At 42.8% G+C, this 27,735-nt stretch overlaps 2 protein-coding genes and 1 long non-coding RNA gene across 5 annotated transcripts; 1 reads left to right on the top strand and 2 right to left on the bottom strand.

Annotated features, from left to right (window-relative positions):
- Nucleotides 1–3,696: 3,696 nt before the first annotated feature.
- rps21 (ribosomal protein S21) lies at nt 3,697–7,531 on the bottom strand. The gene is made up of 6 exons (XM_049023435.1): nt 7,399–7,531; nt 6,874–6,955; nt 6,234–6,297; nt 5,894–5,965; nt 5,179–5,234; nt 3,697–3,753 (listed from the first exon to the last, which is right to left on the bottom strand). The coding sequence occupies exons 2-6, from the start codon at nt 6,921–6,923 to the stop codon at nt 3,744–3,746; spliced, it is 252 nt and encodes an 83-aa protein (XP_048879392.1). The 5' UTR covers nt 6,924–6,955; nt 7,399–7,531; the 3' UTR covers nt 3,697–3,743.
- A 2,441-nt stretch (nt 7,532–9,972) lies between these two features.
- On the bottom strand, nt 9,973–22,808 carry LOC125747631 (CDK5 and ABL1 enzyme substrate 2-like). The gene is made up of 9 exons (XM_049023042.1): nt 22,226–22,808; nt 19,820–19,912; nt 18,762–18,839; nt 16,964–17,072; nt 16,285–16,417; nt 15,667–15,764; nt 15,174–15,280; nt 13,916–14,120; nt 9,973–13,716 (listed from the first exon to the last, which is right to left on the bottom strand). Exons 1-9 carry the CDS (start codon nt 22,798–22,800, stop codon nt 13,576–13,578), a joined length of 1,539 nt encoding a protein of 512 aa, XP_048878999.1. The 5' UTR covers nt 22,801–22,808; the 3' UTR covers nt 9,973–13,575.
- LOC125747632 (uncharacterized) lies at nt 14,134–14,639 on the top strand. Of its 3 annotated transcripts, none has more exons than XR_007399351.1 (3): nt 14,134–14,286; nt 14,328–14,409; nt 14,574–14,639. It is a non-coding gene; the product is annotated as an uncharacterized LOC125747632 (long non-coding RNA). The 3 variants fall into 3 exon arrangements; XR_007399350.1 differs by having other exon boundaries at nt 14,533–14,630; XR_007399349.1 differs by having other exon boundaries at nt 14,492–14,589.
- Nucleotides 22,809–27,735: the final 4,927 nt, after the last annotated feature.

Below are 27,735 nucleotides of genomic sequence, written 5' to 3'. Positions count from 1 at the left end.
TACATTTACAAATGGCCCTTTTAACATATGATTAAGTTTGCACTTACCTTATCAAAAAACAGCTTTATTAACGAACTATAAAGTGAGTTATATAACCAATATACCGTACATTTTATACGGTATAAAATAACAATAACGTTTTTTCTTTATGAAGTTTATATGAACACCCGATGATCCGTGGATTAATTTAACTTCTATTTCACAGGAAGGAAATTATGTCTCCATCTAGTGGTTGCTTGTGTAATTACGTTTGTGGTAATGGTTATGCAGTTGAGATTCGATGCCAGAGGGTGTCACTACATCCAATTTAACCTTAACATTTGTTATATGTAACTGAAAGGAGTCATTTTTTGAAGATGCGACATATCTAAAAAGCATTAGAGGTATTTTTGGGTAGTAAACATATGTCCAGATGACTGTAAAGTGTACACATTACGTGTTTAAATGCTTTAAAACTCTTCTAGCCTTTGACACCTTATGGCACTGCACTGTGGGTCACAGTGAGGGCTTATTAACCAACTGTCTCATTACTGTCCGCTCTTCTCCCTTGCGGCACTGCACAGCAGTGAGCCAGTGGGCCTGCTGAAAACGGGGTGTAGCCAAGTCTTCAAGAGCACTCTTCCCCGGCCTAGTCTCCGGCTCCCCGGGCACCTGTAGCGGGAACCTGGTGGAGTTCCCTGCTAGCAAGATGACCTTGAAGGAGAATACCGTGACACCTGACAAGAGGAAGGGCCTCATCTACATTCACCAGACTGATGACCCACTTATCCACTTCTGCTGGAAAGGTCGAACATCCGGCAATGTAGAGGATGTGAGCCCTTGGTCTTAGTCCCAAACCAAGAGCAGTATTCTACCTTCTGCTTAGGTTGTGGGTCCAAATCCCACTACATGTATGGAGTTCAGTTGAAATAACTGAAGTAACTGTAATGCAGGCTTATTTAATACCTTTTGTCTATGTTCTGATTTTATAGAGTAACATATCAGTGTCTCAAGTGTAACTTCTTTACAGGAAAACACCCACACTAGTAATCCTGGGGGTCTTGTTGTCTCCTGACTGGATCTGATCATCCCCCCTGAAGACTGCGAGTTCCAGCGTGTGACTCAGTGCACCACAGGGGGGGTGCGTATACGTGCTGAGATTCAAGGCTGGCTCCCAGCGGATGCAGGTGAGCTGGTCCATGCGGGGAGTGAAGGTGGTGTGGGGGAAGTGTTGTGCGCTGCTGTTGTCTTTGTCTGACGCAAAGTCCTTGCAATACTTTGGGTCTATCAACCGTGAAATTATTTTGTAAATCTTCCCTTGTTTTCCCATAGCAGAATCCATTGCCTTTGGGATTATATATACAATAAACTCATTGCTTGCATGTTCTTATTCTGCACTACTTTGTTTAATTCCTAATAGCAATAGAATTACGATTTACACGCTGCAAAATAGTCAGTCTGGCGAACAGAATCGGGGGAGGGGAAGGGATTTCTTGGAAAATAGCAATATGTATTGCTGTGAAGGAAAGCAGACAATGCTCACTGGAGTCATAACCAAATGGATGGGCTGGCATCAGTAATGGAGGAACAGACTTTGCTGGACTGGTTCATAGGATTGTACTCTATGGGTTGTGGTCACTCTTGCATTTCAAAGGACTTTTTAAACATTGCAGGTGGGATAAATCAGCACATATGCTGATCTCTCTCGAAAGATGTGAAAATATCAAACCATTCTCAGAAACGTGTCATGTTTAAAATAAGTGCCTTACAGCCCTTTGCTGTCCCGTGACAACTGTGACTTGTATCACCTTTTGTTCCTGTCCATACTATCAAACCGCTTTATAAATGTGATCTTCTGGTTCCCTTCTAAAAATCACAGGGTCAAATTTGAGGTGCATATGTCACCAGCAATGGATATAAGAGCCTCCCACACCTCAGCTTCATTGGTTTTTGCTGTTTGCTAAAAGGTGTAGGATCCAGCCCAAACTGTCAGTGCTTGGGGGTGGGAAATGCCATAAAGTGAAACGCGGAGATGTACACGATGGTGCGCTGCATGATACTGGTTAGTGTAAATATTACATTGACACTATATCGTAATGCTTTGTTCAGGCAAACGGTGTAAGGCTATGCTTAAATGGTATTTGATGATTCAGTCAGCAATCAGTATTGGCTAAATTAAAGGAAAAGGAATGTCTTTTTTCCAGTGTAAATTGATTTATTTTAGCATTGAGCTACATGCCACTGTTAATGTTTATTTTAGAGGGCACAATGCAGAGGCTTATGTTTTATTGTTTTTATTTTATTTTTGTGGTGTGGAGCACAGGCAGTGCTGGGAAACTTGACTTTCAGTAGGTGGTCAGTGAGGCAGAAGTGAGAGACCTATTTACCTACATAGTATGAAACTAAGAACCTTTGAAATACTGCTCCTTATTCCTTCTGGTAATTTCTTTCAATGTCCCCCACTGAAGCTCATACAGAACACGGCTAATCCCCAGGAGGTCTCCTACCTCCTCTGAGGTACAGTCCTGAAGTCTTTCCCTACAGACAGTCCTTAGCAACTCATAATTTCCATGGTGCAAAACGGTTAATATAATATTCTGTTCTCAATTTCTTTCTATTAGAGTCCAGTAAGTAATATTCTGCCTCATTAGATCTTCTTAGCAAACCTAGTAATTGAATGTTCTTTATATTCACCGTTTTATACTGAGCTTTAAAATCAGGTTGGTGTTTTTGTTAGTTGTTAGACGTTGTGAGAGAGTTTGACCAGACATTTGTGAACGTTTTCAGTATGCATACAGGGTCTCTGATTTCTTTAGGTTTACCCATTGGCATCGTAAGCAAAGGCCCCGTCTTGCTGTCATGTGATGAAGATCATGTGATCTCTGTGTATTTTGGTCTACAGGCGCTCTTAGAGCACTGGCCGCCCTTGGATTGGCCAGTCTGCTGGGGAGTGGAGCCCCTCCTTCAAGCTGCACACCTTCCAGGAAATTACCTTTCGTCATGCTAGAGTCAGAGCATTTGTCTGGCCTTGAAATGAGGTGTGATTTCTATGTCTGGCTCTAACCAGTATCCAATCAGTGACCTCTTTACTGGGTTTGTGTCCCACCCACTGATGCCATACCCACCTTGTCAGTGGTTCCCCCCAGCCCAGTGTCATCCAGAGCACCTTAGCCACCATGAATGCACCCACCCTTGGAGCTGAGGGGCAGGGGGGTGAGACTCAGGGTTTCAGTGAGCAGTGCTGGCCATCATGGTCCTTCACTGCTGTGGATAATTTACTGTGAAGAACAGCAGGTGTGGGATGATACAGGGGATCTACAGAGAGGCACCCGCTGGTCTATGTGGTTTTTCTTCCCCTGTTGACCAAACACTTTTACTGTAATGTGCTTAATGTTCCTCACATGACTCACCTTCGTACAAATCAAAGACTCTTCCCTTTCTAACAGACTTGCATTTATGCAAATGTAACTTTTTTACAATATTCCCTGGGAATGGATTGTAAACTTTGGCGTGTGAATTAACATGGATGCAAAATGGGCTGTATGCTATGGGACAGACATAAATCCATGGTGAATCACCGCAAGCCATGGCTGAGCTTCCCAGCAAGCAGCACTGATTCTGCCAGGGGTGGCTGCCTAATAATTGGTTGTTAGGTGTTCACATGGTGTTTAGCATCCGATAGGATTCTGGTTAGAGCAGTAATTCACCAAAACAAACGACAGTTTAACTTTTTTATTTATCCAGGCTGCAAAATGCATCTTCATTTAAAGGTTCCTGAGAAAAAAGTCAGAAAAGTGAAATTAAGTGGAGTAACAAGTTACAGGCCAATTTACTCTAATAATTGCTTCTTAAACGATACGTTTTGACATTTGGTTATATTTTACGCCGAGAACATAAACACGCAAGAGAAAGGCTTGGTTAATACTCCATCAGGGCTAGATAACACATAAATGAATGTGATATTTTTAAATTATCAGGACAGCACCCCCACACAAGCAAGCAACACTGCACCCAGCTTGGTACCTGCAATTTTTTTTGCCAAAATGTGAAAGTATGGGGAAAAAATGGTATACGCATAATCCGCTGAACAGGCGGTTAGTAAAAATGGTCCACGAGGAGGGGCTGCTGATCATCATTTTGTGGTCTTTGTGGAAAACGATCCATTGGTGGGTCGGATTTCATTATGATTTAAAAATGTCATGGACCGCCTATTGCAGTGGTTCACAAACTAACAGAAAGCCCAAGCCGTGAACCAGCGATTGTAACTGACATTCGCATTCACTGATACCATCGTGTATCCATCCAAACCGCTTATCCTACTGGGTTGCGGGGGGTCCGGAGCCTATCCCGGAAGCAATTGCCACGAGGCAGGGAACAACCCAGGATGGGGGGCCAACCCATCGCAGGGCACACTCACACACCATTCGCTCTCACACACACTCCTACGGGCAATTTAGCAACTCCAATTAGCCTCTGCATGTTTTTGGACTGTGGGGGGAAACCGGAGTACTCGGAGGAAACCCCACGACGACATGGGGAGAACATGCAAACTCCACACACATGTGACCCAGGCGGAGACTTGAACCCAGGTCCCAGAGGTGTGAGGCAACAGTGCTAACCACTACACCACCATGCCGCCCCCCCCCATTGTGTACCATGAAGAGGTAAAATATACCAAAAAAGTGTGCCTTTTTTTCAAATCTGTGTAACGTGGGCTAGATGGCCGAACTGTAAACCAAATCATAAATCTTTGCCATCTTGCTTTGTGTGCAGCCTAAACCTACTTGAGCAACAAAGACGATAATTGTCAGTCACTGTTAGATTGACTTGTCTGTTGTTGATTACTCATATCATTATCACCCCACTGTAATCAGCACTGACATAGAGAAGGTTCTATCCTTATGAAGTAAGGTAGTTTGGCTGGAAACTGATATGGCCACAAAGTTTTCCAAACCAGTCCTCAGGACACACTGGATAGATCCACATTTATGCTTTATCCAAGTTCCCAGAACTCCTGACCCAAGCAAGCAAGAGCTCTTAATTCCTTATTAGTGTGCTGGAAACCAGGATAAAACAAACACATGGATCTGTCCAGTGCGCCCTGAGGACTGGATTGGGAAACACTGACAAAATATATCCCCATCTGACCCACACAGCTCTCTCCAACACCACCTATTATGCCAGGTTTGCTGTTCTTACTTGGACACAATGGCATCATTCTTTGCCAGCCTCAGCAGGGAGTCATCCGCCTCACCCTGTTCAAAAAGGGACACCGGCTTAGGGTTTCTGATAACTGAAGCTGTTTCCTTATTATAAATACACAGCTTCAGAATCCAGTCCACAATAATGCAAGTTTAAGGATCATCGCTAAAATTTACAGTTTTCTGAAACATACCAAATTACAAGTCGGTAAAAAACCTTTTACTTAGAAACCAAATAAATGTACATAATTCTCTTTGCACACATGCCAAAATCATTAAGGGAGAATACAAAATAGCACAGAAACAACACTAACAAAAATGGTGGTTTATAACTGCCAAAAGCTAAGTTTTGTCTGACAGGATATCAATGTAGATGATGGGGAAAAGCAACCAGCAGGGCTGCATACAGTTTGCTGCCAATTCAAAACACAGTAACTATGCCGACACAAAATGAGAAAAAGCCCTTAAGTTAGACTATCCACCTGTATATGTAATATGTAGCTAAATGATACTGTTCACTTGAAAACCAAGCGCAGTTGAATTACGATATTTTGTCACGCGCCAAGAGCCCAATAGCCCTGAATTTGATAAAATATTCGGTCACAGTGTATTGGCCTTTTACAGCAGCATAAAAGAAGAATTGCATTTATGAATGCGGAACAGCTGGTGTTCATATCTCATGAGATGCAGAAGGAACAGACAGTCTAACATACCATTCTTCGGATGGCTCCACAGATGGCGTAGGTTTTAAACTGGCCATTGAATCTGCCCGTTGTCTTGTCAACCTGAGTTGGAGAGAAGGCAAATGATTAAAAAATACCAGTAAATAATACAGCATTCACTTAAACACAGTAAAAGTGGCAAAAGTGGCCCCTTTGCTTATTTCATCAACAGCAGTGCTCATATTGGGAATGAATTCAACTACTGATAATCAACTAAGCACAGGCTGGTGCTTAAAAGCACTACATTAATAGGGCTACTGCACCATACATCCATAGCTTTTATGCTGAGCATTGAAGAAATATTAGACACTACATGTCTACTAAGGCTTACATCGGCAATGTTGATCTGAATAGAAGCATGGTCTTTGGCGCCGATGATTCTGTTGCTAGCGGAGCTGAAAGGCAGACAGTCGGCAATAAGTCAACAGGAAGAATAAATGGAACGACGCTAGGCTGCATAATCTAATCGGCGATGTATTACTATTAGAATGAGATTCAAAAATAACGTATCACTTAAATGGCTGGATTATTTTAGGACAATGTATTTCAGTCCAACTTTCAGCACATTTCATTTCTCTTTTTTTATTACAAAGCAGTGGATCTTAGACTTATTACCACTATGGTCCATGGACAGTGCAGAACCACTGAAAAGCTAAATGCTAACTGAAAAGTTTGTTTACTTACTAGTTAAAATATAGTCAATAGTAGGTAAATTTTACTTGCTTCGTTACAGTACCCCGTATTTCAGAGGGTTTAAGAAAATGTATGCATTTTCAACTTTTTCAAATTCTAGAATTACGAGACTAATAAAATGCACAGATGAACACCACCTCGATCGAGACTAAACCCTGAATAAACACCGGTCTCCCCGATGATTATCACAGATCCAGCAGATATAAAGTAACTCGAAATTCCCTACATGGGGTGTCGTTGGTCGAATCGCAGCACCACAACACATGAACCAAACTTACCACTTGCGAGGGACGTACAAGTCCACGAATTCACCAGCGTCGTTCTGCATCCTACTTCGTTTCTGTAACTGCCACCAAGTGACTTAAAAACAAGAAGTAGCTGTTAGCAGCAGAATGCACGATCTTTGACAAAAGCGCTTAATACGATGTAGCGTTCAGATGAAAATGTTTCGGTATATTTATCATTATAAATCATTCTTAAAAGGTAATTGGCCTACAATTGAAGTCCCTTATCATAATTCGAATCCCCTAAAAACACTCCACGGCGTCAACAAGCAATGGAGTTACATAAAGAAGCTCGTACGACGGTACACGGGGATATGCCGAGAGCCATGCACATGTGGTCTGGATAGGCAATTCGAAGTAGTTATACAATTCCTCATTTTATACACTGAACGAACTGAGCAATGAGTTCGACTGTGTAGGATGTTTGTTTAAGAACACAACAAGCATCTTTGAGTATGGCATGACAGAAAGAGAATGACATAAATTAGATTTAAACTCCAGAACACGACATCATCTCACCTCCTTTCAGAAATGGCTGACAAGAAAAGGAAGATAGAAGGACCTGGAAACTGTTAGCAAGTATGTGGGCGCTCGCGACAACTACTTCCGCTGTCACGACGACGTTGCTAGGCGACGTTCGCTCTCTCGGAACTCGGAAATTCCGAGGTGAGTGACAGCACGTCCGACAATCTTCCGTTCGAGCCACATCTCGGAACAAACATGGCTGCCTCCATGAACACGCTGTTGTGTGTTGTTGCTTTATATCTTAGCAGATTTGTAATGAGATTTCCGAGAGACATACAAACAAGTAACACGAACTAGTCAAACTACATTAAAAGCTTTTAAAAAATATTTTAGTACATTCATAGCGATAATCTGTTTTCGAGAGGCAAACAAACTATAAACAAACAAAACACACTAACAAGTCTTGTAAAAATCTGATATTGCATGCTAGGATATTGTTTATGGTCATGATGTGGTATTGTCTAAATCAAACGCGTGCAATTACATTTATAGCTTAATACAGTTAACAAAAACATTTCAAAGATTTATAAAATAGAATTACTGTTGACTAAGTCGCCATGTTGAAATTACGTCACAGGGGAAGCATAGTGGTGAACCGACAACTTCGCGTTAGAAATATGGTCTGAAAAATATCTTAAATGATAGTGACATGAGGTAACTAAAACACTGCGTTAGGTCAAATCGTTGAAACCCTACATTAGAACTCAGGGCAGTATTTAGTAACGAAAGTAAGAGCATTTCTAATCACACATTACGACGAAAACTTGCACGACTGGGACGAAATGTCTGGTCACACGAAACACTTGTTAGTGAAGCTAATCGAAAAATATATATAGTTTGCATAAAGATTGCAGTGGGAGAAAATGCTAATGTGGTTTGCTGAGACAGCGCTGGACCGATCATGTGTAGTGTCCATTTATATGCCACTGGAGGCAGTGTTATAATCTGGATTACGTCAGATGGTATTCCTCGTACAAGGACTCGTTTCGCATCGTCTAATCGTAGATACATTTATCTGGCTGTATTGGTTCTTCAAAGCCCCTGGAGAATTGAATTAGCCAAACTGGATTAAATTATACGAGCTATTTGCAAATCTGTGATCTCTTGGAAATTTGTGGTATTATATATTCATTATAATTATACACTATATTAATATATAATGTTGAATAAGTGAGGACACAGTAGCTGGCTACACTTATGGAGAAGACGACTTCAGCTAGTTTGACTCCTAATATGCAGAGCTGCCGATGAATATTATTCCCTCTCGACCGAAGTCACTCTCAAAAAGCAATTCGTCCTGATATGCTAAAGGATCTTGACGAACATTCAGTCAGTTTGAATTGCTAGTCTTATTTGCCGAATAAATAAATGTCACTTAGAGTGAAAGCATTTTTTCTGTATTTGACTGTGAATTAAGATACACGTACATACTCACCTAATAATAAAATTGTCCTTTTGCACAACTGTTTTATTTCATCCAAGAACCACGGTTTTGTTGATAGACATTACTGCTTGCCTTAAACTGTATTTTTTATGTGCCCCTGATATTACATTATTTGTATTTGTATTGTATTATACATCAAAGCTCTGGTTTGGCAGGTTTCCTGAGCAGACATCTCTTTTTAAGTCTGTGATCTAACCTTATTTACATTGGATAAATCTGCTCCTAGCATGTTTGAGGTTATGGACCAACAAGAGGTTCAATGAACAGAGAAATTCAGGATTTTGTCAAATCGTAAACAAATCTGTATAACGTGTTAATCAAGTATGAAGAATATTCTTGTGGCGGTGTTCCACGAAGCAGGATTTCTGAGTTAGCTGTGTTAAGTTAGAGATCATAATTGTCCAGCAGGAATTCTTCTTACCTAAACTCTTATTGGTAGATCAAGAATTCTAGTTTAAGTTAACCTAGCTGACTGAGAAATCCTGGAACACCCCCCTGGCCTAGGCTCAGCAACATTATGCAGCAATAAAATGAGGTAAGGCGAGTACCTAAATCTCCTGAATAAGCAGGTTATCCTATCAGCAGATTTTTTTATTCCTGAATGGCACAGGCATACTCCAGGATGGCAACACCAGAAGTCATTGGGCTCAAATTGTGAAAGATTGGTTCAGGGAGCACGAGGAATCATTTTCACACATTAATTGGCCACAGCAGGGTCCCAACCTTAACCCCATTGAAAGTCTTTTGTGATATCCTGTAGAAGACACTTCGGAGTGGTTTGACATATTTTGTTTTTTTTGGCCTGGCAGTGCATAAATGTAAGTTTTTTTGCAGCCATAAAGAAGCAATAAAGAAGTTTCGTCCCTGTTTAGTCCTATTTTCCCTGCTGTTATAGAAAAAAAGATGTTATAATTTACTGAGTTAAAATGATGGTAACCTACAATGTTTATTCAGTTTTTGTAAAAGATATTTTATCTTTACATACGGCTTTGTACCTGTACAGTCTTCATGTACAGTATGAAAGTCACACAGTACAATATGGGACATTGAGATATAAAAATATTAAAGAAGAATTAGGCCTAAATACAAAACAAACATATGTTACCCATCAACAGTTGCCACAATTAGCACAATTTCGTTGTCTTTTATTGAAGAATATAAAAGTAACAGAAATGTCTTCGTGCTGAGAGAACAAAGTTTTTGGAAAATAAAGTGCAATTTCTCCATTCAGGTTACAGATTATACTAATGTACTTGCAAACACATCCACTGATATACAATAGTAAACAAAACTAACATCATTTTTGGAATTCATTTCCTTTATCCAATTATTACATTTCATACAAATAAAAACTTATAGAAAAACAACTTCACGGACACATACTGTTTTAAAGTGTAAATGAGTTCCAGTGATTTGAAATAAAACAGTAAGTCAAGTAATCAATTGTCAGAAAATGTATTTGGAAAATTACTATTCTCAAAGAAAAACATTTCAGTCAATTGTACATTAATGTCAGATTTGCAAAAATGGCTTTGGACACTAACAGCTTATGAACTAAAGAAATACGTCAAACACAAGTAAAAGAAAAAAAAACACATACTTATTTTTATTTAATCTGTAAGTCCCTTTTATTTTGTTTGTCCATTTGTTTTACAAACATGACAGTATCATGGTTCACAATATTCATACTACCATCTGCCCTCAAAGATTTGTGCTTTGGAATGACCACTGAGACAGTATGACTCCATTTTTGCCTGGGGAGTTCTACTGATTACATCTTTTATCTCCTGTGTTGATGTGAAGAGCTGGTGTTTTAAACCGACATTACACAGAAATACATACATCACAAAACCACACACACACACAAATTCATCCACAAGCCCAGAAATATCCTGCTATTGAAAAATCCTTCAACATTACATCAGCATCTCCGTGTCTTCCTTAAATCCATGATATTCCATACATGAAAAATCCTACAGGTTTATTAGCATCACAATTAAAGGGTCAAATATATAAAAAAATCACAGTGTCTCAAAACCCACGGCCATTGGGGATGTGTCATTAGCAAATTTATTGCTTGGTTGGGTTAGCAACTAAGGCTGAGAGTATGGGTGGGCCATCAACTGATTGTTACGTCTATAGGCACTGATCCATCTTTGGAATGGGAATAAAGGACAGTAATGCAATGGCCATTGACCCACACAACTATAAATCAGAGCAGAATGCCTGCTTCCAGATAGGTATGCAGGGTGGGGAGTAATTCAGGCAAGGAGGCCCTTGTTGACTTCCATTTGGCTGTATATAGGACAGGAGTTACAACCTAACAGGAATCCATTTACATAAATCTGTTCCTCAGAGGGAAATTTGGAAATGGAAAATGAAGAAGGAACACAAAGATACTTACGCTGAGGGGGCAGTTTATCAGGTATACCTGCATGTTACCATGTGGCAGTAACCGTCAAGAGACAGAACACAGACAGGGACAAGATGTTCTCATACCATTTGACTCAGCACTGGAACCTGATCTGAGCAACTCTGCACAGGGTATGATTGTTGGTGTCAGACCTGGTATTTCCAGCAACTAGAAAACAGCCACTTGTGATTTTCACATACTGCAGTGTCCATCGGTTAAACAGAAAGGCACGGCAACCAAAAAAACGTCCAGTTAATGGCATTTATGGTGCCACAATGCCTTGTTAATGAGAGGTCAGAGGAGAGCGGCCAAGCTTATAAAGCTGACAGGAAGACCACAAGTACAAATATAACATAAAAACTTGCCTAGGGCTGCAGATGGCCTTTGACAGGCACTGATCACAGCTCGGCACAAGAACGGTGTGCAGAACGGTTCCTATGAATGCACAACATGAGTGAATGCATTACCCTTAACGTGGTTCTGCAGGGAACAATAGGTCCTACCCAGTACTAGCTGTGTGTACATAACAGAGTGGCCACTGAATGTGTGCATTCAGACATCAGCAGGATGCTACCCTATTTACAGTAAACATTTCAGTTGTAAATAATCAGTAACATCACATGACATCAGATTTCAAGGGGTATTAGAAGTCAGGCAGTCAGTGTGGGCCAGTGACTGTTTTCTCGTGACTCCCTATGTTCACCCCTCCCCCGCCGCCAAACACACTTAACTGAGCCATCCAGCTAGGGCGACCTGTATGTGACCCCAATGTTATAAAATGCTCCAATATAGAAAAAATGCTTCTGTAAGGATTGGTGTTGATGCTTAAAAATTCACCTGTGCTACAGAAGGGTTTCCAAGAGTCTGATATCAGCCACTATTTCAGTATTTCAGGAATTGATATCAGGTAATAATAAATAGCATTTAAACGTAATTAAACCAACAAGGTCTGTAACCTATTTTTTTTTTTTTTGGGGGGGGGGCTATTGAAGGTTTTGAAATAAAAGCCAATGAAATGTGCTGACTGCCACAAGACATTCAGTTTTGACCCCCCCCCCCACCCCCACCCACACACCCAAAGAACATTAAAATAGTCTTAACTGATAAGAAATCAGCAAGGACCAAATCAAAACATGGTTCACGGGTAGCATCATGCTTGGTAAATTGTACTTAATGTAATGTTTCAGTTAAAAAAGGAAGAAGATGAATCAAGGTCATTTCAGAATAATAGCACATATGCTATCGTACCACATAGTCACAGAAAATCTTCAGACAGAATTTTTTTTCTGCAGGTAAATACTTCCCAAAAACGTTACCATGAACAAACATTGGATTCACATTATTTTCAGAAAGTACATTACTATTCATCATTATTATTATTTTTAAATCGTCTGTAACATGTCAACAAAATCACAGAGTGGGTTAAAACTGTGCAGAACAAAAAAGCATATTAGAGTTTAACAAGAACACTGTCACATATAAAAAACACACATGATGAAAAAACATCATAACTTTTTTAAACTCTGCTCATTAAAAAAATACACATGGAAATTTTACAAAAGATTTTCAAATAACTGCGATCGTACCATCATCATCAGTTCATAGGACTTCAGCTACCCTAGACAGCAGCACCAAAAATATGCCTGTTGGCATTCTCTCTAATGTAGAGCAACGTAATGCCAAGCCAACCCTGGAGTCAGGTCCGAAAAAATAAGGCTGGAGATACTTTTAAAAAGTGTTTCACATCTGAGGCTGCAAATCATTCCCCAGAGTACGCCGATCCTGATTTCAGTTAACACACAAAGCAGTCTAAATGAGTAGGACTGCAGAGACCATATTTATATCTTAGTAAAATGACTACTCACGTTGAAAGGGCAAAAAAAAGTCAAATTTTTTACGTGCAGGTTTCCACCATTTCTGTCTCAATAAAATTATGTTCATGTGCACCGAGAATGACACAGGACAAAAATTTCACTTCCGAAGAAAGCATATATATGGAAGAGCAGGACAAACCAGCTGGTTATCTAGATGTGTCTGAGCTAGACGTGTCTTCCTACGGCACTAGAAGATCATGGTACCAGTGTGGGAAAAGGAGGAGCCTATTTCAGCACCTACTGGCACAAGAGGGAACAGCTGTCAGAGCAGACGCTGCTCAGTCAGGGTCCGTGTGGCTGTCACTGTCCCCATCATTGTCACTTTTAGTCTATTGCTTTCAGAAAAGGCCATGAGTCAAGGGAGATCAAAGAAATGGTTGTTTGAGCCACAAACCGAAGGAGCAGTCAGCATGTCTGCTGAGCAGGTGTCCGGCCACGTTTCAGGGCTGCTGTGCCAGCCGGCGGTAGTGAGGCATGACCTTGCTGTCCGGCAGGTAGAGCGCCATCTCCAGGGCCACCAGCACGGTGAATTCCAGCGCAATGAGCTCGCGCCGGTTAATGCGGAAACGCTCCTCCAACTTCTGCTCAGAGAAGAAAATAAACCGACAACAAACAAAAGCAAGTAGGACAATAATCAGGGAATTGGAGCCAGGTGCAAGAAACATCTCCTGAAACAATTGAAGAAGTTTTTTCTGCTGTAACCGTTCTGGCCTAATGCAGCCAGGTGCTAAAAACCTGCAACGGAGCAGCCTGATGTGGCCACCGCGGCGACGCACTTACGTCAATGAGCAGGCGCACATCTGGCTTGCGGAGGTCGCTGCTGATCTTGGCGGCCAGCAGCACGCAGGCCGCCGCCACCAGCTTGCGGTTCTGCTTGTTGAGGCGCCCTTGCAGCACCAGCTTCTCAAAGTAGACAAAGGCCATCGCCACGGTGACCGGCTGCAGGCCGCATTCCTCGCTCACCGTACGCATCTCCCGCTTCAGACTGCATCGTGGGAAAGGAGAGTATAAACACACAAACACCAGCAGGATGGCAGCGACAGGCTATGATGGGTAAAGTTCAGCAACCTAAATAAGACAGAAGGTGTACATAGTTCAGGGTTATGGGAGGTGGCGTGTCTGGGGGCAGACAGGGTTCAGGGTTATGGGAGGTGGCGTGTCTGGAGGCAGACAGGGTTCAGGGTTATGGGAGGTGGCGTGTCTGGGGGCAGACAGGGTTCAGGGTTATGGGAGGTGGCGTGTCTGGGGGCAGACTGGGTTCAAGGTGATGGGAGGTGGCGTATCTGGGGGCAGACAGGGTTCAGGGTGATGGGAGGTGGCGTGTCTGGAGGCAGACAGGGTTCAGGGTTATGGGAGGTGGCGTGTCTGGGGGCAGACAGGGTTCAGGGTTATGGGAGGTGGCGTGTCTGGGGGCAGACAGGGTTCAGGGTTATGGGAGGTGGCGTGTCTGGGGGCAGACAGGGTTCAGGGTTATGGGAGGTGGCGTGTCTGGGGGCAGACAGGGTTCAGGGTTATGGGAGGTGGCGTATCTGGGGGCAGACAGGGTTCAGGGTTATGGGAGGTGGTGTGCGGCTCAGTGGGAAGATTGAATGGTTGCCAGTTCAAATCCCAAGGCTGGCAGACTGATACCACTGATACCCTAAGCATGGCCCTTAACCCCCAGCTCCAGGGGTGTATAGGGGCGCTGAATACTGGCGGATCATGCACCTCCCATACACAAGTTCCAGTTCCAGATTTTACCGGCAAAAAAACAGAGCAAACTGCACACTTAGTACTGGGCTGGAACTAGTAAGGTCATAGTAACCCCTGATTTTAGGGAAGAAACATAAACATAAACTTCTGGAGCAGGGGTGTCAAACTCCAGTCCTGGGGGGCCGGAGCCCTGCACATTTTTGGGTTTCCCCTCATTTAACACACCTGATTCAACTCCTTGTGCTAATTACCAGACAGCTCTTGAGCTGAATCAATTGTGGGGGAACAGGGAAAGAAGTAAGCTACTATGGAATCTCTCTCCTGCAGGACAAGAATTCCATGTTACCTTCTTATCTTGCTGAGGGTGAGCTTGATGTGAGGGAATCTCTCCCTGAAAGTCTCGTTCATGTCCTTCTTGAGGTCTGATGGTTTTACATACTCAATAACTGTGGTCTGAGGAAGGGAAGAGAACACAGTGAAGATAAGCAATGATGCTTCCAACTTAAGGAATATGGTACAAAAAGTAAAACCACACTGTCACTTTATAAGGTTTCCTTCTTTCATTACGCACTCCAGGAGTTCAAATATATTTAAAAAATGCTTATGGAGGAGGAATCCATAGAACATTAAGGAAAGAGGATTTACTTAAGGATTTGGGCAAGGATAGTGGGATTGATGCGCAAGCCATACGTAAAACGAACAAGCATCTTTTCTCTGAGAAAAGACTTTAAGGTTCTCTTAAGTGTGCCGTGATGGGGGCTCTAGACCTTTGGTCAAAGTGCGATATCTGAGGACCTGGTGGGGCGGCTTTGACCAGGCCCAGAACCTGGGGCCCTCACCATATAGGAAGCAAAGATGAGCACACGCTTGTGCTTCCCGCAGGGCCATCGAGGGTCGCTCAGCAGGTTGGGGTCATACTCTGTCAAGTCATCGGCGCCTAGGGAGAGGGAAGAACCGGTCTGCTCAGCCACTGGCCCGTAGTACATTTGATTTAGTGGCGGCAGACCCTCCCAGGAATTTAGATCTTACACGGATAATAAAGATCGCACACAAACAAAACCAGCCATGCTAGCTCATATTCTCGGTATCAGCTGTCATCTACAGAAAAAGCCCAATTTCCTTTTCCACTACCTGACTTATCCAATCAGCTCACTCTAAAGTCTAAACACCAATCCTTATGAACCTCTCCATTCTTGCAAACAGGAAGTTAACATCTGTTGCCGGCTGGCTCTATGCACATCCTTCTCAGACCCTCACAGTTTGCGCAGTCTTGGTGTTTAGCTGTTGGATGATGGTTTATCTGATCATGTTGCTGTAAAAACAACTGTTTGCTTAGCAAAAAGGTTCAGACACAGTAACATATGTGAACTATAAAGTATTCTAACCCACTCCAAAGTCGAGCATTACCCTAGCTTCTAATGGCCCGGACATCGCTAAGGTAACCAGGTACCACCCACCTACATCCTGACCCATGGTGCAGGAGAACCTGGCAGGGGTATGGCTTCTCTGGATACGGGCAGTCTCCCCAGGGGTGCTCTTGCACCTCATCAGGGCATTGGTGGGGAGAAGGAACTGAGCGTATGACACCGTCTGAGGTGATGAGGAGAAGGATGGAGGTTACACAGATGTCCCAAACACATGATAACTGTCAGACAGCCCCTTTAACCACAATCACACAGCTTTATGTTAGGGGAGCTGCAGGTGTATCCGTGACAGACACACATTTCATTTCATTTCATTTCATTTCATCCATCATAAGGTTTGGCAGGGATCTTGAAACCTACCTGAGGCAGCAAAGGGTGCAATGCTGGGGTGCATCTTGCAAAGGAAGCCAGTCACTCAAATTTCAAAATTAGCATGAAATACTTAATCATAAATGCTGAGAGCTAACAGCCTTTATCGAGCCACTGTAAAGCTTCAAGGACCTTGCGGCTTTAGACCTTGGTGAATCATAAGCAGCAAGCATGGGCAGGGATTATCTAAATACAAGGTCATCAGCAGATGGCAGACATCTGTGCGACCCAGTGCTGGATCATCTACCAAGCAGTCTCCAACACCACTCCAACAAGACATCTCTCTCCTCTCACCAAAAAATCCCACCTCTTCTGCACCTCCTGCCCGCCCTCATCCACCCACCTTTCCATAGGCACCCAGCTCTACACCCTCGAGCGTGGGTGCTACATCCAGGCTTGCGGTGGCCCCTCCTGAAGAGTGGCGCTGTCGGTCTGCCTCCAGTTTCAGATTGCTGAGCGGGGAGAAGGCCGGGCGTGGTCACAGTCATCACCGATGAGTACTGACAGTCAATGACAGCTCTCAGAGTCATGCACCCTGAGTAATGTGACGGTTTTTAAATGGATAATGAGTAAACAGAGTAATGCAACAAATGTAACCCACCCATTGTTTTATTGCCGATTTGGCGTCTTGCCACCATTTACAAAACTTCTCTGCCGTCAAGTTTCAGCATGTCGCAAAAACATGCTCCGTAGGTTGGAATGCGGGATGGATTCCAGAATCTTCTGGAATCACTGCCCAGCACTGCAGTCACCCTTAAGGTATACATTACTCCATTGTTTATAAAATCCTACTTTAGCTATGCTTGTCTTTTGGCCAAAAAAATTAAAAATGAAATAAAACACGCGCCAGCGAATGTGACAAAACAAAGTACACCGTAGGCAGAAATGCGGAAAGACACAGAGAAAGTCAGGGCTGCCTGGCCCTCACAGTTCTATATGGATTTAGGAAACATCCGTGTCTCAAAATGATCAAACACGAAATCTGAAAATCGTTCAGAACCAATTGAGCAGTATGCTAGCATAAACAATGTCGTTATTCTGTTCCAGAATCAATGAGGTGTATCGGAATATTGAATATTTACAATGCAGGTTCCAGTTCCAGATTTTACCGGCAAAAAAAAAAAACTGCACACTCAGTACCGGGCTGGAACTAGTAAGGTCATAGTATCCCCTGATTTTAGGGGAGAAACATAAACACGAACCTCTGGAGCAGGGGTCTCAAACTCCAGTCCTGGGGGGCCGGAGCCCTGCACATTTTTGGGTTTCCCCTCATTTAACACACCTGATTCAACTCCTTGTGCTAATAACCACACAGTTCGTGAGCTGAATTATTTGTGGGGGAACAGGGAAAGAACTAAGCTACACAGGGCTCCGGCCCCCCAGGACTGGAGTTTGATATCCCTGCTCTGGAGCATCACAGGACAGGTTTGGAGAGGATGCAAGGTGTAGTATGTCGTCATTCCAGACAGACACCCTTGAGATTACTTTCCCCACACATTTCCAGCAAGCCAGATGACGCACTATATATTTAGCTGATGCCATTTTCCCAAGACACTTTAGTATAAATGGGTTGAGATTAACTGGAGCTATTTAGGTTAAGTACCATTCTCAAGGTTGCTAGAGCATAGAGTCTCCTGGGATGTCAACCAACAACCTCTGGAGTCAGAGCACTTCCTTGAAAACAGTATCCTAACCTCTCGTGATGTCAAGCTTTCTAATAACATACACACACACAATATGTCCATTTTATTCACTCTTTATCTAGGGAAAATAGTATTAGACATAACATTTTTCATCAAAATGTAAACCCATGTGATCACCAGAAAACATTTTTGAAAATTTTATCTTGCTTTCCCAGCTATGGAATTTGAAAGATTCCTACGCAGTCACATTAGCGATTAGCTCTCACCAACATCTCTCTGCCTCCTAAACTTCACCGTTTCTCATGAAGCCTTGGTGCCATGATATATGCCAGGCAGATGGCAGCTCAGACGATGGGAAAATGCAAAGAGAAGCATTATCTTTATACCCATATACCAGAAAACAAAAGAGCAAAATGCTCTGCCACTTAAATAATGATCCGCCACCGAAAGCATGAGTGACAAGTAAATGTTAAGTTCTAGATGCGAGGGTTGCCGTACCTGAGATGGGGGCTTTGCCCGTATGGGACGACAGAGAGGGCAGCACACAGGGAGCGCTTGGCGCAGATCAGCACAACCCTGTGACACACAGACATATTTGACTCCTATAGATGCAATTATGCGCAAGATTAGCCACGAACTGCGAAGATGTCGGTTGGACGTTGTGTTCATCTAGCTGAGAGACACAAGTGCAAGCAGGACACACAAAAGCAAGAGACATGCACACATACAAATATACAGAGACTCAGGAGCCACATGTAGGGAAAAGGTGCACACAGACGCCACGGCAAGCGCTTCATACAGGTATAATCACACGCGCGCCTCATGGGTAGTGAGCAAAGATCATTCTCTGCATGTCAATTTACATTCACTACATTATTTTCATTACCCACACATGAACACAGCTCACTGATCCCACGCTTACCTGCTCACGTACTCTGATCAGACACTTTCTGTAAAAGAAAACTGTGGACCGTGTGGTCTACAGGCTTTAAGACAAAAGTACCCTCGCCAGAGCTCACCACTGCTAAGTTGAATTCCTGGTGCTTTTTTCAGGACAAAAATCTACTCTATTTCCACATGGACGTATCCATCACCTGCCATGGAACATTGGTGGTAGGGAGTGGGGGGACAGGGATAGCGGGGAAATTCTATTTCTGGTTTTCCTATGGAGGTGGAATCACTCCGCCAGACGACAACACGACAGTTCCTGCACTTGTGCTTCAGAGTGAAGCTTTTAACAGCTGGGCGAATGGATGGCCTGGATCCCTGACAGCTATATAACTACCGCGGGAGGAAAACAGCCCAGTGGATGGATAAATAAAGGAATAAGGGTCAAGGAAAGGGAACCATAAATACATGAAACTGAACTGCTTGTTTAAAATAAGCAACAACGGAAATGGGTGAATGGGCAAAAGGACAATGGGGGGGGGGGGGGGGGGGGGACGTAACTCTAGCTTCCAGAACGTTAATGGAAACAAAAGCATTGTGATTTGTGTAGTAATCTTAGGGAAGATCTGTCACTTTTTTGTGGTGGGATTTTATTGGCCACCCCTCACCTGCTGCCTCCAATGTCATACTGCCGCATGCTCTTGATGAAGTGGATCTTATTCACTGGCCTTGGTCCTGGGGAGCCAGATGGATTACGGAGCCTGTGTCGGGGAAAGTGATCGACCAATGAGCAAAGACAGTCAAATGCAAACCTCAAGAGCCATATATTATACATAATATATAGATGTTTTACAAAAGGGGGCTGTAAACTGCATATAGGTGACTAAGGGGATCTATGCAAGCTACCATGTCCTTCCTTCAGTACGATGAAATGTGAAACATTACTACAACACCAGAGTGTTTCAGGGTACAATGCATGCTGGGTTTTATTGCATTTAATGGGCCCAGCTGGCAGCTAATCATCAGTTCTAAATTTATACCTACGCATTTCCCCTAAAATACTGCAGTAACATCCAGTATGATACAACTTTACATACAAGGTAGGAAAAGAAGATGTAATTTACCATTAGATGTAATTTACCATTTGGAAATGAAATATTACGAAGCCTCACTGAGAAAGCTTAATTACAACCTGTTGTAGCAGAAGCCTATGCACTGATTTGCATCCAGAAACTGATTCTGACAGCCTGCAATAAGCTGCTGCAGTTCCTGGCCGGCTCAAAGGTTACAATAGTGGAATCACTATTATTCCTTTCTTGGATTATATGGTCACATGTTTGTTTCTCTTTTAAGGCTATTCCTCATATTACGTTATTTGTACATCAGGTCTGAGTGACTCAGGATACAAAAAAAGAAGGACAGCATCATGCAGCCCCTGATGTTCAGAGGAGGGTGTTAGGAGTTAGAGGAGTTAGACCAGGGTGGACTGAAAAGCCACACCCACAAAGATGGCTGAAAAGCCACACCCACAAAGATGGCTGAAAAGCCACACCCACAAAGATGGCTGAAAAGCCACTACACCCACAAATATTGCTGATCTGTAATCCACCCTTTGATGACTTTGCTGGTCTGTAGTCTTATTGTCCATTAATAAATAAACCTACAATGCAGCTAACATACTTGTGATCTTCATTGACTTTTCATGGATAAATATTATTCCCCATGACTATGAAACACATACAAGTCGAAGTAACCATTCGAGGAAGGTTTAAACACACACTCTACTCTTGTTGATTAATGAAGTGAAGAACAGCTGCAGAGCAGGATCTCAGCGTATTCCTCTTGCCCACAAACCTCAACACAAACACTTTCCTTGGCTTTCAGCAATGTCTGAATACAAGTCATTTTGTACACGATGGCTTCCAGTTCAAGTAGCCAAACCTCAGTAACTTTTGTTGGTTTCCTTGGGAGGGTTAGAGCAGCATAATAAAAATTATATATATAAAAAACCTTAAGTTAACTTCGATAAAACCATTCATGATATAAATACACAAATGTGTCCCTTTCTGAACTGCACAAAAGGGGACAATTCCCGCACTGTATTACAGTACTCAATTGATTAGATTACTCTTTTATCCAACGATACCTTAATGTCCCACAAGTAAAAATTAAGCATCATTCCTTAAACTAAAAATCATTGGTCATCCACATATTTAAAAGGAATGTAAAAGTGTGAGATACTCTGAAGGGGGAAATACAGTAAATAAATCTGTCATCTAACTCGTCACAGTGAATTACGGAGACTTGGCGCTTGCAGAGGGACTTTTCAACAGGTTCAACACTGGCATTTGTAACAAGGTAGAAAAATGCGACTTAAAGAGAGGCGCAGAGAGCCAAGCGGATATTGCAGGTTAAGGTTGACTGGCAACGTACTGGCTTAAGTGTGAATGTAGTATGGGTCGCTCCAGTAATTATGCCTAGAATAAAGCGAACCCAATGACAAGCAGAAGGGCCGGTCCGATGGGCTCGCGTTTCCCGGCTGCTGCCCGAAAAGGCACGCAGATCTGTGCATCTCGCCGAGGCTATATCGCTTTCCAGTCTAACCCGGAATTAGCAAGCGGAAGGTGCGTCTGCTTAATTTTAGAAAAAGACTTCACTGCTCTGCGGTGCCTATCATTAAATAATCATACTATCTTGGCATCGGAAGAGGTAAACACACCACTCCAGGTTAAAACGTTGCCAAGGTGTTCACTCAAAATACTCAAGCAACGCCTTAGCTCCGGCTGTAGCCAGTGACATGCCTGCTTTGTTAAACAAAGCAGATCGTTGTTCTGTTTGGCGATCAAAATAAAATAGAGCTTAATAACCTTGTTTTCTAAAAATCACAACAGTATCGGTCGTACCATCCAGGTCGATCACTGTGGAAGACACCGTGGTTTACACTAGCTGCCCAATGTAAACACTTTGACAGGTGGAGCGAATCGCGAACGGGATCTTTTTCTGCGCTTGTAGTCGTGAAGTCGACTGGAGGATTAACACTGCGTTATTATTCGCAAACACAGCATTTGACTTACTTTTGCCGCGCATCCAGCGACGCGATAGTGTCACTTTGAGCCGTCGGCGCCGCCGGCAACTTATTGGTTGTTAGATGGGGATTCGATTGTATCCCAGACAGTGAAAGGACCGTCCCTTGTGAGGAGCCCGGAGCGAGTCTTCCCCCTTCCAAGAGCGCCTCGCTGCTGCACGCAGTACTGAAGCCTGCCACGGCAGAGGGAACATAACTAGGCGCCTGGTTGACGACCACGATCCTCGTCCCGGGAGTGGCGACTCCCCCGCTCACGGAGGGTGACAGGTCGCTGAAGGCTGCACAGCTACTCGTTGCAGACCGCGGCAGACCGGCCACCATTGCCGGGGCGTCCAGAGCTCGGAACTCGGGTTCACTTTGACTGGGGTTCCCGTTACCCAAACCGTAAATGGGGCGTCCATCTAAAGATATGTTTTTAAGAAACAGCAAGGCTGCCTGGCGCCGCCGCGAGTCCTTACTTTTTCTTATGCGTTCTTTATTGGGTTTTCCCGTATTGTTGCCTGTCATACTGCGTGAACCACAAGCGGCAGGCGCCGCCATTCTTGAACTGAAAGTGAAGTGCATGCAAACGGAAAGCATTTTACCGGCTCGAGGGCTTCGCCCCGCCCACTGCCGTCCTATTGGTTGACAGCAATAGATTATACAAAACTCGCAATTTTCGGTGATTCTATTGGCCACGGATTGCTTTTGTTAAATTGAATGTAACTTATTTAATAAGAAAATTGATCTATACCCTGTTAATGTTTACGACTATGTCCTAGTACTGCGCATCGCTGACAGTATAGGAAAATTGTTTTTGTGTATAACAACAGCTAGAATTTCATGCTATCTTATGTGTTTCCAAGGGTACACACAAATAAACAAACTGGCATCGGTACCATAGACGGCTATATAATAACGAACAATCGCGTCAATGGCATCGAATATAATACCTGTACTTGACAAGGTGGTAGGGACACAGACTTGTCACTAAAGTCTGTGGGGATCAAGTTTCAGCTTTTAGCGTAATACGTTCTTTGTCGAAACTGTAAAAATTGTTTCTGAACCTTGTGTTCTTTGTGCTGATTGTATGCCAGAATTCTGCCAGAGGGTATGTGCTGTTGCCTGCTCTTCTGAGATAGTGTGCAGTGTAAATGAAGGCAGATGTGTCCTGATGACGGCCTGAGCAGTCTTCACCTCCCTCTACAGTGCTCTGCTGTCCCATGTTGAATATCTATTATGTCACAATTTAATGCATCCAGTCACAACGGACACCATTGTGCATTTGTAGAAGTGAGTACTGCTGCCACCTTCTGAACCTCTCTGAAGTGTCTGAGGAAATAAAAATATTTCCGCCTTCTTTATTGCTGCAGTTGTGTGTTGTATGTTTGTTTGCAATATCGCTATTTACATATTTGGATAGAGTCTTAGATATTTTCCATCATTGTCCTGGCTACAGAATTGATGTTGTTGGAGTGCAGAAGGAAAAGGAGGAAAAGGGAGGCTACAGTAATAATCACTGAGGCACCATGCCGCACAGGTACATGTAGAACAATATATTTTGAGCTGTACAAAATTATGATAGAGTGCAAAAGGGTACTCTATCATAATTTTCAAACAAAGCAGGGAACATGAGCAGAGAAACCACAATTTAGCTGGGACTGATAATATTTTTCAATTTTTCCAAGGGCGTGTTGTGTAACCCTAACGACACTCCTCCCTCCCACCAATAACCTCGCAGTACCCGAGCTGTACCGCGAAGAGACACTAGTTACGTTCCAGCTCGTTTTGGTTTTCCACTAAAGAAGGGTTGGCTGAGTAAAGGCGTTGCTGGGTTTGGAGAGCGAAGAGATGCTTATTTATTGTTCACACGGTGTATATCATGGTTTACTATGTGCTAATTTCTGCTAGCACATCTGTGAGAATCGCCGTGTTATTTTAACAACAAATGCTGGGGCTAGGAATCGAGAGTCAACTCCAGATCAAACTCCTCGTTTGATCGCTATGGTATTGTCACGTTGACACCCTCCCTGGGTCAGATTTTTTGCATCCAATTAGAGTCGTTGTTTACCTCAATTTATGACAAAAGTACAAATGAATGAAAAAGTGATTATGTGATTAGAAGTGAGGTGTCAGAAGTGAGTTAATTTAGAAATTGCACCATCAACACAACATTCGCAATAGTTTGGCGAAATTTTACTTTATACACGGCACAAAATAAAGTGAAATGCAGTATTTATAATATATAAATTATAAAGTTTTTTATAAAACTTTTTCTTTGATATAACATTTGAAGACCACTCATCCCAAGGAGAGAGAGGGAGTGCCTATTTGACTTATATTTAGTTATGTCACTGAATTTTATCAGTAATATTTGCATTTTGGTAGACGACTATGTTTTTAAAAAATTGTAGGGTTTTCTGGGAGTTGGGTAATAGAACAGAGAACAATTAAGTGTATATATCAATGAGAAAAAAAACCCTATTAAGGAAATCGTCGCCATGTCATTTTAGTACGAACTGTGCACGTGACATAAATAATGAGGAATATTGTTATGTGTCATGACCCGGCTCGTCCGCTCCTCGTGTGTGCCACGCCCCCTGATTACCCACGTGTGCTTCCCTGATCGTCTCCAACTTTGTCCATTTACTTTGATTGGTCTTGTCTAATTAAAGTCCTGGTCTTACCTGTTTCCCTTGTCTGTCATTGATGTTCGTTGGCGTGAGTAGATGTTCCCCAGTATCTGTTTCCTGTCCTTGAATAAATCCCCAGTGTACCCCGTGCTTTGCCTGCCTGCCTGCTTCTTGCTCGCTCGCCTGAACGCATACCAGCGCGATCGCCCGCCCTTTCGAACCCGATCGTGACATTATGTATCTAATTTTACAAAATATACTTACCAAAAAAAGATTGCATAAAAAAAAAAAAAATCAAGATTCGAAAATATCAAAATCCATTGTCATTCATACTACTCTGTGGGTAGTATGGGGATCCTTTTGCTCATATTTTTAAGTCTTTGGAATCGACTATCAATCCCCAACTCCTTGATTCGGAATTGACTTTTTTTTTTTGATTGACCAGCCTTACCAATCGCTAGCTAGGGTTAGAGTCAGAAAGGTTATGACTTTAACAAACACTCAAAGGTGTTTTTATGAGAGTAAAAACACCCCCGTATCTAGGGAAACCACAGTTTAGCTGGGTTTGATAGCCTTTTTCAAACTTTACAAGAGACCCTTTAACCCCAGTTCCCTAAATTAGGGTTCGTCAACAAACTTAGAAATGCTATGATTTTTATAGATGTCTAATGGTTGTTGTATAATTCTGGACCCTTTTAGTCATTTTATCCTTTCTAGCTCGAATTCTCAGTGGGGAATTGGGCTGTCAAATTCCCATGGTGCGAAGGGTGACAAACCTGTAATCAGAGTGTGTCAGGTGATGCACTGTTGCTGTTTGAGATACTCTGTAGTCATTCAAGACAGACATAATGCTTTGCTCTGTCGGTTAAAATGGCGCTTTACCCATGTGCAGAAACCATTTTATTAAGTAGTTCTTAATCCTGTTGCCTCACAGCCCTGGGACAGGGGTTTGTGCCTCCACCCCAGCTCTACCTACGTGGAGTTTGCATGCCCTTCCTGTATCTTCATGGGATTTCCTCCGGCTTCTCTGGTTTCCCCCCGAAGCGCAAAAGACATGGTAGGTTAATTGTAATTGCTGAATTTCCCATGTGTGCATCCTGCAATCCATTGGCGCCCCATCTTGGATTATTCCCTGCTTTGTGCCAATGGCTTCTAGGATAGGCTCTGGACCCTTGTGACCTTGAATAGGACAAGTGTGTATAGAGAATTAATGGCTGCATAATGCTTAATTCATATTATCAAAGCCAACTTGCCCAGTGAACAGTTTTACATGCTATTTACTTAGGGATGATTTACACAAATACGTCCCTCAAGCTCAGTGGTAGGATTCCCCTCAAAGTATTTTGATGATGAAGACAGCATGTTGGTGCTACCTGCTGCATGGAAATTGAAGGAGTGGGGGTGTAACTGAAAGCCCTCACATCGACATAAACAGGAATTTTAGAAAGAAATGATTTTGAACGATCCTGACATTAAAACTCCCCATATAACTCAATGACTCAGTCACACAAACATAACATCATCGTGTGTTAATAATTCACATATGTGCATCTGGTTCTCTAAAGGGGCGTCCCCAGCTGATTACATTATGAACAATAACAATATGCTCTGATACTATCTGCTGTAACCTAAAAAGGATTAGCTACAACTAATATTGTAACCTTATAAAAAGTACAGAACCGTAATAAAAGGAGAGATCATTGCACCATCCTAGCGCAAATAGTTTTTGTGAATTCATGTCAAGGGGGTTGTGCATCATCTATATACCATATTCAGTGACGTGGCCTATGTCTCCCCCCCCCCCCAACAAGATTTATGGTCAAAATTGAAATATAATTCACTGAAGTGGGAACCTCCAAAACCAAATCTCTAGGCTGCCTCTGACACAGTTAACTAATTTTGTCCAACAGCTGTAAAGTACTGATGGTAAAAATGTGTATAACTACAGGTTCTTCACACCTCAGAATATATCCATCCATCCATCCATCCATCCATCCATCCATCCATTTTCTGAAACCACTTGTCCTATTCAGGGTCACGGGGGGGGGGCACCTACCGGCAACTTGGTAACTCTAATTAGCCTCAGCCTGTTTTTTGAACTGTGGGGGGGGGGGGGGGGGACTGGAGTACCCAGAGGTGTGAGGCAATAATGCCAATTACTGCACCACTATACCACCCCGCTACTCACACACACTCCACCACACACACCCTTTCGTGGGGACTCTCCATTCATTTCTATGGGGAAAACTCTACTCCAAACATGACCCTTACCCAGACCATTTTTAGCTTTTTGATTGCATTCACAGATCTTTGTGGGGACCTGAAAAATGTTCCCCAAAACATAAAAATAACAGTTTTTTTACATTGCGGAGGACATTTGGTCCTTACATCAATTACAGTGTAGGTGGCTGCTTTTGAATGATTAAATAGGCTCAACACATGGAAGTACCACATATGGCCATAGGGAGGCAGTGTTATGCTTTGAAATAAGGGAGCTACCTTCAACATAGTGCCTCCCTCTCCAATAAGCAGAGGTGGAGATTTGAGGTGCAGAGAGCACAAATCCAGACCAAGATTTTGCTACAACCAACCAGTTGAGTACTCTGTGACTGTGACTCTTTATGCTCAACTGGTTGAAACGAAATCTTAGTCTGGACTTGTACTGTCTGGACCTGATATTGCCACCTCTGCCAATAACATTATTTTTGCATTTTTAGTTTTTCGATTGCATTCACAGATTTTTTTTTTTATAAAACTGAGGGGACCTCAAGAAGTTTGAAATTTTGCATCTGTTCAATCACTCTTTACAGGACATGTGTGTGTGTGTGTTGGGGGGGGGCGGGATAGTGGACCAGCTCCAGAGCATAGCTGCCCCCTCCACCCCACA

The sequence above is a fragment of the Brienomyrus brachyistius genome, chromosome 8 (assembly GCF_023856365.1).
Source record: "Brienomyrus brachyistius isolate T26 chromosome 8, BBRACH_0.4, whole genome shotgun sequence".
NCBI lineage: Eukaryota > Metazoa > Chordata > Actinopteri > Osteoglossiformes > Mormyridae > Brienomyrus > Brienomyrus brachyistius.
This window is presented reverse-complemented; position numbering and strand designations above follow the sequence as displayed.